At 36.3% G+C, this 12,668-nt stretch overlaps 1 protein-coding gene across 8 annotated transcripts in view; it reads left to right on the top strand.

Annotated features, from left to right (window-relative positions):
• The window catches only part of LOC110026741 (putative S-adenosyl-L-methionine-dependent methyltransferase Mb0747c), a 50,880-nt gene extending 43,107 nt beyond the window's left edge, over window positions 1-7,773 (top strand). Inside the window, exons 7-8 of one of the 8 annotated variants that reach the window (XM_020727831.1) lie at window positions 525-623; window positions 7,410-7,773. In XM_020727831.1, the coding sequence (XP_020583490.1) occupies window positions 525-596 (72 nt within the window). In that variant the 3' untranslated portion in view covers window positions 597-623; window positions 7,410-7,773. Of the gene's footprint in view, window positions 1-487; window positions 1,004-5,361; window positions 5,572-7,409 lie in introns of those variants that run through there. The other 7 variants (XM_020727832.1, XM_020727838.1, XM_020727836.1 and 4 more) reach the window with 7 other exon arrangements.
• Window positions 7,774-12,668: the final 4,895 nt, after the last annotated feature.

Below are 12,668 nucleotides of genomic sequence, written 5' to 3'. Positions count from 1 at the left end.
CCTGCTGAAAACTTGTAGCTAAAGCTTTTCACTCTCACTTTCAACTATAATTCCTTATTCAAGTAATCTGTGAATTTTTTGTAATTTTTCACACTTTAGTATGATGGGGACTATTATATATGCATAGCATTTGAGAATGAAGGTCCACTTCTTCCATTTCAATCAGTAAATGACACTTACTTGGAGTTCAACAATGTTGTTATCTGTAATTACTGATATTCCCCCCTAAATGCCAACATCATGACATTTATAACTTAGTTTTCATGCTCACCTTTTAACCACCAACAAAATGCATATTCCTTGTAAAATTTGTTTTACTGAATTCAACTTTGCAAATTTAATACTTAGATATGATAAGTATCTATCTTTATAAAAACATTTTTTTTAAGAAATTTTTCCCAGATCCTTTTTTTTTATTTTTGCTCTTATAGTTTCTAGTTTTTATTCTTTTCATGTCTTATCAACGTAAAATCCATATGTTTACCAGATCTGATCTGGAAATATGTCTATTCTTGCTCTCATAGATGGAAACCTGGAGGTCATATATGGAAAGGATTGATGAAGAAGGTGATGAGGAAGGATTTGAGGAATTATAGAACCATTTGATGATGGTGATGTAGAAGGTAACATGCTTATTGTGTCTAGTAGTGTTCGTCTTTGTTCATGTAAAGTTTTATTCGCTTTATCACTTAATAGAGATTAATTTTAATGAGTTTGGAGTTTAAGGATGGACCATTCCCTCAATTTCGTATTATTAGCTGTAGTTTTGCCTATTGGCTTAGGGACTGTTTGATTGAAGTTATTTTTGGTATACTGTATTTGGAATGCAAAAGATTTAAAAAGTTCGGTGCTTGGTTTAAGAAATTTAGAATACAGTGTAAAATTCTGGTGAATTTTAAACTGACCCAGTAGTTCATATTTGGTGTTTTTAAAGTACGCCATAATTGGCCATTTTTTTAAGTACAATGGAGAAATATGCTAGGTAGCGGCCGCCCCATCACCACATCCATTTGTCGTTTGTTTTGTTTAGCTTTCACCGCTTCACATGATTCACATTTTGTTATATATTTAACTATATCGTCATTATGCCGGGCCAACAAAATAATATCTTAAATATTTATACATTTCAGTGCTTCTTGAATGAATCAAATAACTCTAGTAACGAGCTTCATGTATAATCTCCTAAATAAACTTATAATCTTTTGAAATCAAAAGATTTGAATTACTTTTAATCAATGATGCTCATTTACACAAAAATCCTTTCTTTTATTTGCCTGAATTTGATCGATCAGATTTTGACAATCAACACTAGCCTTTTTTTTATTCAATTTTTTGTCCTCTAGATAGGGTGTGCAATCAGCTGATGTAAAGCTATTTTTGTTTTGATTACTTTGTATCCTGACCTCTTACAATAATGCCTCCATATCTCCAATGTGCTCTGCTTTCTAAGTTAGAAACCAGTTTGCATGCTCACTAAACTTTCTACATGCATATGTCAACACATTTTCCTTTTTTAGGATAATATTATTTGTTAGGTTTATAACATTTTATCAGCTTTGACCATCTTTTTTATCTTTAATTTATATTTATTGGTGAAAATATATTTCAAAATTTTATGAGTTATGTACATTTTACATCTCACCCCATACAACTAATGCCTCTCAAGTTTGAAAGTAAATTCTTTTGCAGCCAACCTCAAATTCTATGTTGGATAACTAAAATCATGATTTTGATTGGCTTAAAAGGATATGAGACTACCTTCCCGTTCTGCATTACAATACACCTAGAATCTTTAAAAAAGCATCTTTGCAAATTTGAAATTCCTTAGTTTTAGATGGAATTATTGATATTTGTGCTGATTTCAGATGCCTCCAAGCTCTTGAAAGCTACACGCACAATCATCGGTCCAACCAAATTTGATATTTTTTTGTTCAATAAAGATAAATGGGATGCTATCTATGAAATGTCCTTCACAAAGTTTTCATAAAAGCTAGCTAACCCAGAAAACTTTCTCAATTACACAAGTCAGCTTTGGCCATTTCACCACTGATCTTACTTTTTTAGGATCAATTAATATACATTCATTATTAATGATTTCCAAGAAATAACACTTCTCAATCAAAAGTCACATTTAGAAAATTTGGCATACACTATATACTCTCGCCGCAAACCTAAAATATATCTCTTACAACTAGAATAATGATCATCATTATTGGAATGGATCAATATATTATCAATAATTACTATTACAAATTGATAAAGATAATATTTGAAGTTTCTGTTCATCGTGTCCTTGAAGAATATTAGTGGAGCATTTGTTGGGTCAAAATTCATAATGAAAAATCAGTAGCGCCCATGCCAGGTATTAAATATCATCTTTCTAATCTCAGTTTCCTTTACCCTCGTAACAAAATCTAAGCCAGTTATTAAAACTATCGAAACACTAACTAATTGAACAAATCATCAATCATTGGAAAAAGATATTTGCTTTTAATGGTTACCTCTTTCAACTTTCTATAGTCTATACACAATTTCATAGTGTAATCCCTCTTTTTAATAAGCAATGAGTATTCTAAGGAGATGTACTTGGTTCAATCAAACATTTTGCAATTAACTCTGATATTTGATTTTTTAAGTTTAGCAATTCCTTTTTCTTTGGAGCCATTCTATATGGTTTTATAATAATTATTGCATTTCTAGGCTTGATATTATTGCTAAATTAACTTCTTTCTAGTGAAAATTCAGAAAATTCTTAACTTAAATATCCATATGTTTATTCAATATAAGGATAGCACTTATATCACCAGTTTCTTTAATTGCTTCTATTTTGGCCAATTATATTAATTCACCAGAATTTCTCCTTTTGTTCTTCTTTATAGAGGTAATGAGAGATAAGATATTGCCCCTTTATCACATTGAAAATAGAATGTCTTGTCATTAAGAAAATAAAATCCGACTCTTTTTTTAATACTGATAGCATAGAACTAATCCGCCAGTCCATAACTAAAATCTCGTTAAACATAGTGCCAGCAAAATCAATTCAGACTTTTATATTTATATTTCATCTGTTATCACAATATCAACAAAGTATGGTAACATTATATGCAAACCAGGAGCAAAGGTTTATGTGCAATTTCGCAAAGAACAACTTTGGAAAGAATTATTCGTAGCTCTGAAATGCTGATCATACAGTTAACAAAGCTGATGGCAACAATGCAGATATGAATGAGTGGGACCAACAAAGACACTATGAGATTAGGTTTAGGGTTCGCAGTCATAGAGTGACCAAAGAGGCAAAACCACAAGAAATGAAATGATTGAGGCCAAGATGTCAGGAGTTTAACATGGGGTGGGGGATTGTATTTTAAACCATGACCTTAATTTTGATCAAACAGTTCAAAAACTAAAAAAAGATGAGTTTTGTAATGTGTGAAATTTCTTCCCTATTAGGTGGCCCAAACCACCGTCCATATGGGACTGACGGTTGAATCTAAGTTTCCTATTTTAACTTTATTCTTTTTTTATTTTTTTCTTATTATATTATATGTCTTTCTTCCCTTATTTTTATATTTTGTTAAGTTGTAATAGTCTTTATTATATTTGTAACTTGGGTGTGTTGGAATCAGAGAATATAGCTTCCTCATCTTTTTTCATGGTATTAGAGCCCTAGGAAGAATCCTAGCGGTTCTGCCCTCCTCCGCCGACCTTCCCTGCTGTCCACACAGAACAGCCTCCTCAGCTGACCTTCTATTAGCCCTTCTATCTCAGCCGCATCCTCAGCCTGCACTCTAGCAGCATCCTGTGGCACTCCTGTCCCTGTGGCAGCCCCTTCTCCTTGTCTCGGAAGCACCCAGCAGCCTTCGTCGCTTCCAGCCGCCTTCATTGCATCCAGCAGCACAATCCTGTGGATTCCTGCCCTGCATAGCCATACTGCTACCTTCCTACAGACTGTTTTCAAGGTCCTACCACAGAGAACAGCTCCGGCTGTGTTTCCCTGTTGTCTTGCCGCTTTCCTCTTTCTTGCAGTCTATTCTCAGTATCTTCCGGCTGCCCTTCTACTGATTTCCCTCGTAGCGGTCAACCAACCTATCTATGATCAAATATGGGATGAAGACTTCATGTCCTACCATAGAAGGTGGTAACGAATCCAAAAGCAAAAACAGTTGGACAGCCAAAAATCTCCCCTCATCACCAATAATAAATTCAAAGGCTAAAATTTTCTTCTATCGTCTCAATTAGTTTTTTATGTACATGTGGGAAACGAAATGAACACCTCACTGGAGAAGGGGCCATTCTTGATCTTGCTGATTTTTATCGCTCATAGAAGATCCATGATTATATGATCATGTCTTGCTTGATCGATTCTATAACCAAAAAAGATTGAGAAAATTTCTTGCTTTACAGGACAATACAAGAGATTTGAGAAGTAATTTGCGATACATATTCTAGAATAAAAAACAATTCAAAATTGCTCGAGATTGAGATAAAATTACACAAGCTCCGACAAGAAGAGTTGAGTGTTACTTAATACTTCAATAAACTATTAAGATACTAGTTACATTTAGATATGTATGATACATATGTATGGAAGTGCCCTCAAGATTCCATGATGCATAAAAATGATAGTGGAGAAAAGGTAGATAATCAAATTTTTATTGTGTCTAAATTAGAACTTAGATGAGGTCAGAGGAAGAATCATAGGGTTGAAACCTTCTGCCTACCACTAGGAAAGCATTTACTAAAGTTAGAGGAGAAGAAAATAGGAAAAAGCTCCTAATGGCAAGAAGTGTGGGTTCACGAAGCACTGAAAGTACCCCTATGTGCACAACTCTTTAATGATTCAAAGCCAAAGAAGAATCATTCTTTGTGGGAACATTGTTAAAAACTTGGTCAGAAAAAGGACAAGTTGACAAATCTATTGATTGGAAACCTAGAGGAAGGACCAAAACAACAAAGCCTGTTCTGCTTTCTCCGTTGAAGGATCAACAGGAGGTGTTGAAGAAGCTTCTTACCAGCACTATTGAGCTACCTGCCAGCTTGACGACACCAATTTATCATATCGTCCTTTACCTGTTGATAACAGAAAATTTCGACCTTGGATAATAAATTCAAGTGCTTATGATCATATGACTGGAGATATTCTCATCAACTACTAAGAGAGCGCCGCCTCCAAATTTGTTTGACTTGCTAATGGATCTTACTTTAGGATTGTTTATAAAGAAAAAGTGAAAGTCTCCAAAAATATTTATCTTTTTTATATGTTATATGTTCCCCACCTAGATTGTAACTTACCTTCAATTAGAAAACTTACTTATGACTTGAATTGTGCTATTAAATTACATTCTAACTTTTGAATTTCAGGTGTTGGATTAGGGAAGGTGATTGATAGTGTTGAATTGCATCAATGTTTATACTTGCTCAAGGAGATTTATTCCATTAAACATTGGTGTCTTCTCCACCATTCTCTTTTCATGTTCCTAAGTTGATTGTGTCCGAGTCTGTTGAGATTTGTTTTATTATGGCATTATCGTCTGGTAATCCCAATTTTTTTTTATGTTACAATGTTGTATTACCCCATCTCTTTATTAATAAAATACCAAAGTTTAATCAGCATTAAACCTATCAATTGACTAAGAATACTCGTCATGTATATCCTCGATCTTAGTACAAACATCACATTTTTTTTCTATCATCCATAGTGACATTTAGGGACCATCAAAATTGAAAATCATTAATGGAGCTAGATGATTTGTCTTTTTCGTCGATGATCACACTACAACTAGTTAGGTATTCTTCATGAAGGAGAAATTTGAAACTACACAAATCTTTAGTTATTCCATAACATAATTTACACTCAGTTCTAATGCAAAATTCATATTCTCAAAACTGATAATGCAAAATGATACTTTAACTCAATCTCGGGATCCTATCTTGCAAAGAATGGTATCATCCATATGAGTTCTTGTGTTGAGATTCCACGATAAAATATGATAGCTGAGAGGAAAAATAAATATCTCTTGGAGGTATCTAGGTCTAGAATGCGTTCTCATTATATTCCAAAAGTTTTTTGAGGAGAAGCAGTACTCACAGCTGCTTACCACATTAATAGAATCTCGAGCAGGATACTTGGACTCAAAGCCCCTCTCCATGTTTTGATGGAAACATACACTCATGTTAGAGCTTTCTCATCCAATTATCCTATAAAAATATTTGCCTGTCTCTTTTGTTCACATTCATTAAATAGATCACACAAAGGTTGAACCAAAATTCATCAATTGTATCTTCCTTTGTTATGCTTCTAACAAAAAGAGGTACAAGTGTTATTATCACATCATGAAAAAAATATGATAACTTCATGGATGTTACATTCTTTAAAAAATAATTCTACTACCCCAAATCCAAAATTTTTGGAGATACTGGGTGAATATCAGATGTGGGACACTACTCTGGGTACCCATACTGAACTAGAGTCAACACAACCTATATTATCTTACGGTACATATGAGTTTCTTCTGCATTTCCTTGAGGATATCTAACATCAGATTGGCAACTTGGAAATGTAGAAGAAACTCATGTGTGCCCTAAGAGAAAAAAAAATCTCATAAGCAGGATAAAAACGATATGCAACCACAGGATTGTTCACAATTAAACATGGAATCACACATCTCTGATGTTCCAAGGCAGGTGGAATCCAGTAGAGAAGTCATGGAAAGTTGCACAAATTATCCTATCCAGGGTTGTATTGCCTATGAGAATTTAGCATCACCTTATAAAGTTTTTGTATCTAATCTTAATAGTGTGCAAATGCCAAGTCTATTTATTAAGCATTTTAAAGTCCAAAATAGAAAAAGACAGTTAAAGAGGAGATCCAAACACTTCATCTAAATGACACATGGACTTGTGCAAAGCTTACTCCAGATAAAAGATATGTTGAGTGCAAATGGGTGTTCAATGTCAGATACAAAGCAAGTGGAGCATTAAGAGGTTCGAGGCTAGGTTGGTGGCCAAAGATTTCACTTAGTCTTATGGGATAGACTACCTAGAGGTTTTTGCACCAATAGCCAAGCTAAATACTATTGAAATTATTCTTTCCTTGATAGTGAACAAAGAATGGAACTGCATGAACTTGATATCAAGAATGCTTTTTTGAATGGAGGTATTGGCGAAGAAGTGTATATGGAGATCCCACCATGGTTTGAAAATAAGCCAAATTAACATCCTGCCTGTAAACTCAGAAAATAGTTTTATGACCTCAAATAATTTTCATTAGCTTGGATTAACAATTTGCCAAAACTATGAAATTTAATGGTACATTCAATGCCCCGTTGATGATACATTGTTCATAAAATATACACAAGAAGGTAAGAAAACTATACTCATTTTCTATGTTTATGATATGATCCTGACAGGTTATGTTGAATAAGATATTGAAAAGATTAAGCAGGTTCTTTCCACTGAATTTAAAATCAAGAAGCAAGGAGCTAGGAGCTATGAGATACTTTCTAAACATGGAAGTGGCCAAGTTTAAGAAGGGAATTGTTTGGCCCTTACCACTGAATCTCTATGAAATACTCACCCAACACCTTCACCCAGCTCGCTTGATCAGCCTCGATGAGAAAGCCACGCTGTAATCATCACCAGAAGAACCAAAACGTCTGATTCATGCTAGTCGTCGCTACAAGACCTAACTAGTTCACACTCGACGGCAGCATAGATAAGGTGGCATATATGTAAAAATTAAAGTTTAGGTAAATCTATGCATGAAAATGTGTATTTCACCTTTAAAAAGTCATAGTAGTGATATTTTTTATACATGAAATATTTGAGTTGTATAAATGTAAAAAAAAAAAAGTTTATGCGTTAAATTTGTAAATACGTGGGAATTGATTGGTATGCTAATAAATCTTGAATAGCTGCTGCCGTTATTTTCACCTATTTTATGTTTTCTGCAACTTCCATTTCTCATGTCCTCTGTTTCTATACGATCACTTGAAACGAAGCAACTATTGAATGACTCCAAAGTTAGCATCGCCAAATGTAAGTCCAGAACCAAGCTCCAGGCTGCAGGGATACATACAAGTATATAACCATGTGTCTGTTTCTATAACATTCAATAAACAAATTATGTAGGCCATCATCATCAATGCAAGTGGCTAATGGGCTGGAAATTGGGTTAAGTTTGAGCAAGCTCAATGTTTTTTGTTTGGTTTGTTTCGAATTTTTTTGGCTCGAATAAGGCTCTCTTTTGAAATGGCTCGTGTAGCATATTCATGTAGCTCGATTCGAATTAGCTTGTTCGTTTCAGGCTGTGTTTGATTTAAAATTAATTTGAATAATTTAAAAACTAATAAAATTTAATATTTTCTAACTATAGTATAAATAATTAAGATAAAATATAATAATAATAGTATTTATTTAATTATTTCATTAATTTGAGATAGAATGAGCTGAATATTATCAAACAAAAATTTGTGTTCTACTCGTTTCTTAATTGATTTTGTATAGGAAAAGTTGTCAACATGAATCTCGAGATCTGACGGTGCAGATGGGACAAATCATATCAAAGGAGTGCCTACCGATAGAAGACGTGAATGCCCAATTGTCCTACGAGATGAATAGTCTTACCAGCTGGATGTTTTAAAACCAAAGCCAACCAGCTCCTAAAGATGATCAGATGACCTGAGGCCAAGAGGCTAGAGTTGTAAATAAATCAATACACTTGATGAACTCTACTCGATTAAGGCTGGATCATGTTCGTTCAAATTAGTAAATCAATTAGTTTGAACAATTTTCAAAACTAGAAGCTCAAACAAATTGAATATGAACATAATCGAACTTGTTTGTTTATGTTCACGAACAAACTCGCTTGTCGTTCAACAAGTTACTTATTAAATACTCGATATTAAGCTTTATATGATATATTATTTAAATAAAATTTAATTAGTTAGAATTTATCTAATCATAGGTTTATTAGGATTATATTCTTATATTAATAATATTTTTAGTTAATTATTAATTATTTATTTATTTTATTAATAAGTGAACGATAATCTATAATGAGATATATACAGTTAAAAGAGTCACAAAAGATTTTTCTCGTGGAGTTTTCATAACCTTGAAGATAATGAGTTCATTTTTTATGATCATCACACTGCAATTACCAATAACATTAATATGGATTGCCTTATTGTTAATATTTTCTTATTAATATGATTAAGTAAATGATCATCCCTATAACTTTTAGGATCAGTTTAGTTTTTCGACTTATACAATTTGAATTAGTGCAGTCTTATCAATAAGAATTGATACGTTACCAACAAATTTTCATCAGCTGGCACGAATCTCGGTGCAATTTTTTAAACAAGAAACATTCAAACTTCGATTAAGGGTCATCCAGAGCTCCGATTTCAACAAACTATTAGTCAAACTGATTGGCTTGATGAGACGGACCTAATGATATAAAAGTCAGTCCAATCTGAGTCAAATCAAGCCCAAATCAAATCATTAAACCACACTTGGAGGATTCTTGGAGGATTTCCGGAGGCATTTGAAAGACCAAACCAATGTCGAATTTAGCGAGTTCATAGTCGAATCGAGCATCTCGACAAGACGAATCCAATGAGTCCAAGATTGGTCAATTCCAACATCGTTAAGGCACTCAAATGTCCATCAAACGTCATCTGATCAAGGGAAGCTCTCCGGACCGTCTGATCAAAATGGTTCATATTCCTGCATTAATTACGCTAAAAAACACTATAAATGGAGTCTCACCCCTCACATGAAAGGAGGAGACTTAAGAGAGAACTTGAGGCTTTGAGAAGAAGCTTAAGCCCAAGATTAACCTTGCCATCGTCGATCGCCGTCGACCACCACTGACCATCGACCATCATGCTGACCTCTGTCAACCACCGCCGGTCACCGTTAATCACCACCGATCACTGCTGACCTCTGCAGACCACCGCCGACCGTCATCGACTGTCGACAACCATGGCTGACCTCCATCGACCACCGCTGACCGTCATCGATTACCGTCGACCACCACTGACCGTCGACCATCATCGCCGACCTCTGTCAATCACCGCCGGCCACCATTAATCACTGTTAACCTCTGTCGACCACCGTCGACAATCATCGATTGTCGCCAACCACCGCTGACCGTCATCAATTACCGTTGATCACCGTCGACCTTTGTCGACCACCGCTGATTAGACATCGTCAGTCGACATTGTAACTTAGAAAGCTAGTAACCCTTTCCCGCCTGTGGAACAAGGGGCATCTGTAGTCATCAACTTATAGTGGATTTTTACAACTGGGCTAGGCCCCGTGGTTTTTCCCCTTTGTGGGTTTTCCTCGTAAACACTTCTGGTGTTGTCACAACTTGATTCATTTTCATCTGAGTGTGTGTTGAATCATCGCGCAACGCTAAGACGATAATCCATTACTCTACCGTCGCGAATTTTCTAGCATGCATCAGTGCATCAGTTTGGCGCCGTTCTGTGGGAAAGTTTCAATCCCATAGCTAAAGTACTTACGCGGTTTACTACATGGCCACAATACACAATGTTCGTATTAATGGAGCATCCCGCTCCAACACCAATCATTCGAGGGAGCAATCATGAAGCCAAGGGTGACATGATTCTTCATCTTCTCGCCCTGGAAGACGCTATCCTTCCAACAAAGGTGTTTTAGGTCCTTCTATAGAAGATCGAATGCATAGAAGGGAGGAGTCTCAACTAGAAATCCTATGGCTCCTACGTGGGCCTCAACAACTGTTGCCCACACCATTAACTCCGCGACGTACGAGAAACATACCGCTCGGAGGAACTCGTATCGGCCCGCCTCCTCAAGAAGGAACACATCCTCTGTCAGGTCGTGATGTTGAACTCTTAGATACCGCAAGTTCTACTCATCCATCTCGTGCAACTCATCCGACATTTTCACATCTTCCTGCGATTTCAGATTATCTCATTCGTGATGAACTACAATGCCTCGTTCAGGAAGAGTTTCTCCTAGAGAAAAATGATCGTTTCTACACTCACCACAACATACATGAATCCTCTCCCTTAGTGGATGCGGTCCTCCTACACCCCATCCCAACAGGCTTCAAGCTTTCGAACATCGATATATATGAAGGGATAACCGACCCCTACAAACATATTGATCATTATTGAATTATCATGCACATTCAACATGACTCTGATGCACTTCTGTGTCAGGTTTTCCCAGCTACTCTTAAAGGACAAGCTCGAACCTGGTTCTACTCTCTGCCATGGGGCACTGTAAAAACCTTTAATGAGCTTGACAGACTGTTTGTAGAACAGTTCATAGCAAACAGACGGATCATCAAGGGTTCATCTCATCTCTCGAGAATTACGAAGGAGAATTATTGAAGGATTACTTCCGCAGGTTTTCTATTGAAGCTCGGCAGATCCCGGGAGTAGATCTAGAGTTAATAAGAGGAGTCTTCCTTGGGGGGCTCTGCCCAGGACCTTTCTACTCATCATTGATGCGGGAGATGGTTGACCTTGTTCACCGTTTTGAGGCACAAATCTCTGCATATGAGGCCATCATTGCTCATAAGGAACAATTTGAGAAATTGAGGGGCAAGCGCAAGAATAACACTGGGGATACCAATCAATTCTCACAACGAAAAAAGTTTAGGCCACAAGAGAATCATGAGCAACGATCAGAAAAAGAATACACGCCACTCAACACGTCATGTGTTAACATCTTAATGGAAATCAAGGATGAAGTGACTATCAAGTGGCCAAAACCGTTAAGAAATCCAGATGATGGAGACCAGTCTCAATATTGTCATTTTCACCGTGCAAAAGGACATTCAACAGAAAGATGTTTTCAATCAAAAAAAGAAATTGAACGTCTAATACGCCAAGATCACCTAGGTTGCTACTTACAAGAATAATTTGAGGGGAACCAAAAGAGAACTATTGGAGTTGTTGAATGAAAAGTATAACTGCAACTCATATTATCTGAGTAAAAGACTGGCTTATAAACTCTTAATTTTATTTTAGCAAAATTTTTATGTTGCTTTAAAATATCATTTCAATGAAATTTTCTTATTTTCTCACGAAAGATTTTTGTGTAGAAAACCCCCTTGAGGATGAGAAGCTATACCCCTAAAAGTCGAGCCCAAGAGGCAAGACTCGACGGGAAGATATGGTACTCCTAAAAATCAAGCCCAAGAGGCAAGACTCAATGAGAAGCTACCATACCTCTGGAAGACGAGCCCAAGTGGGAAGTTTCGATGGGAAGCTAGTTGTGGATAGGGTCCTCACTAAAAAGACTCCATGAGAGCAAGTGATTGATAGGGTCTCCACTCAAAGACCTCAGAAGGCTACAAGCCAGAAAATGCATCATTTCTTCATCATTTTCATAATGTGCCAGAGCAACACGAGAATCTCCTCCAGAATATGCAACGCTCCACCACAATGTGTCGCATGGTCGCAATGTCCTACCGCAAACCGTCGCCGTGACATCCCGCCGAGATGCTCCGCCGCGACGTTTCACCGCAACTCCTCGCCGCAACACTTCACCGCAACTCTTCACCGCAACACTTCACCGCAACGTTTAGCCGCAACTCTTTGCCGCAATGTTTCGCCGCAACACTTTACCGTAACATTTTGTCGCAACATTTCGTCACAACTCTT

The sequence above is a fragment of the Phalaenopsis equestris genome, unplaced genomic scaffold (assembly GCF_001263595.1).
Source record: "Phalaenopsis equestris unplaced genomic scaffold, ASM126359v1 Scaffold000399, whole genome shotgun sequence".
Lineage (NCBI taxonomy): Eukaryota > Viridiplantae > Streptophyta > Magnoliopsida > Asparagales > Orchidaceae > Phalaenopsis > Phalaenopsis equestris.
The sequence above is the reverse complement of the archived record's forward strand: the minus strand, read 5'-3'. Positions and strand labels throughout refer to the sequence as shown.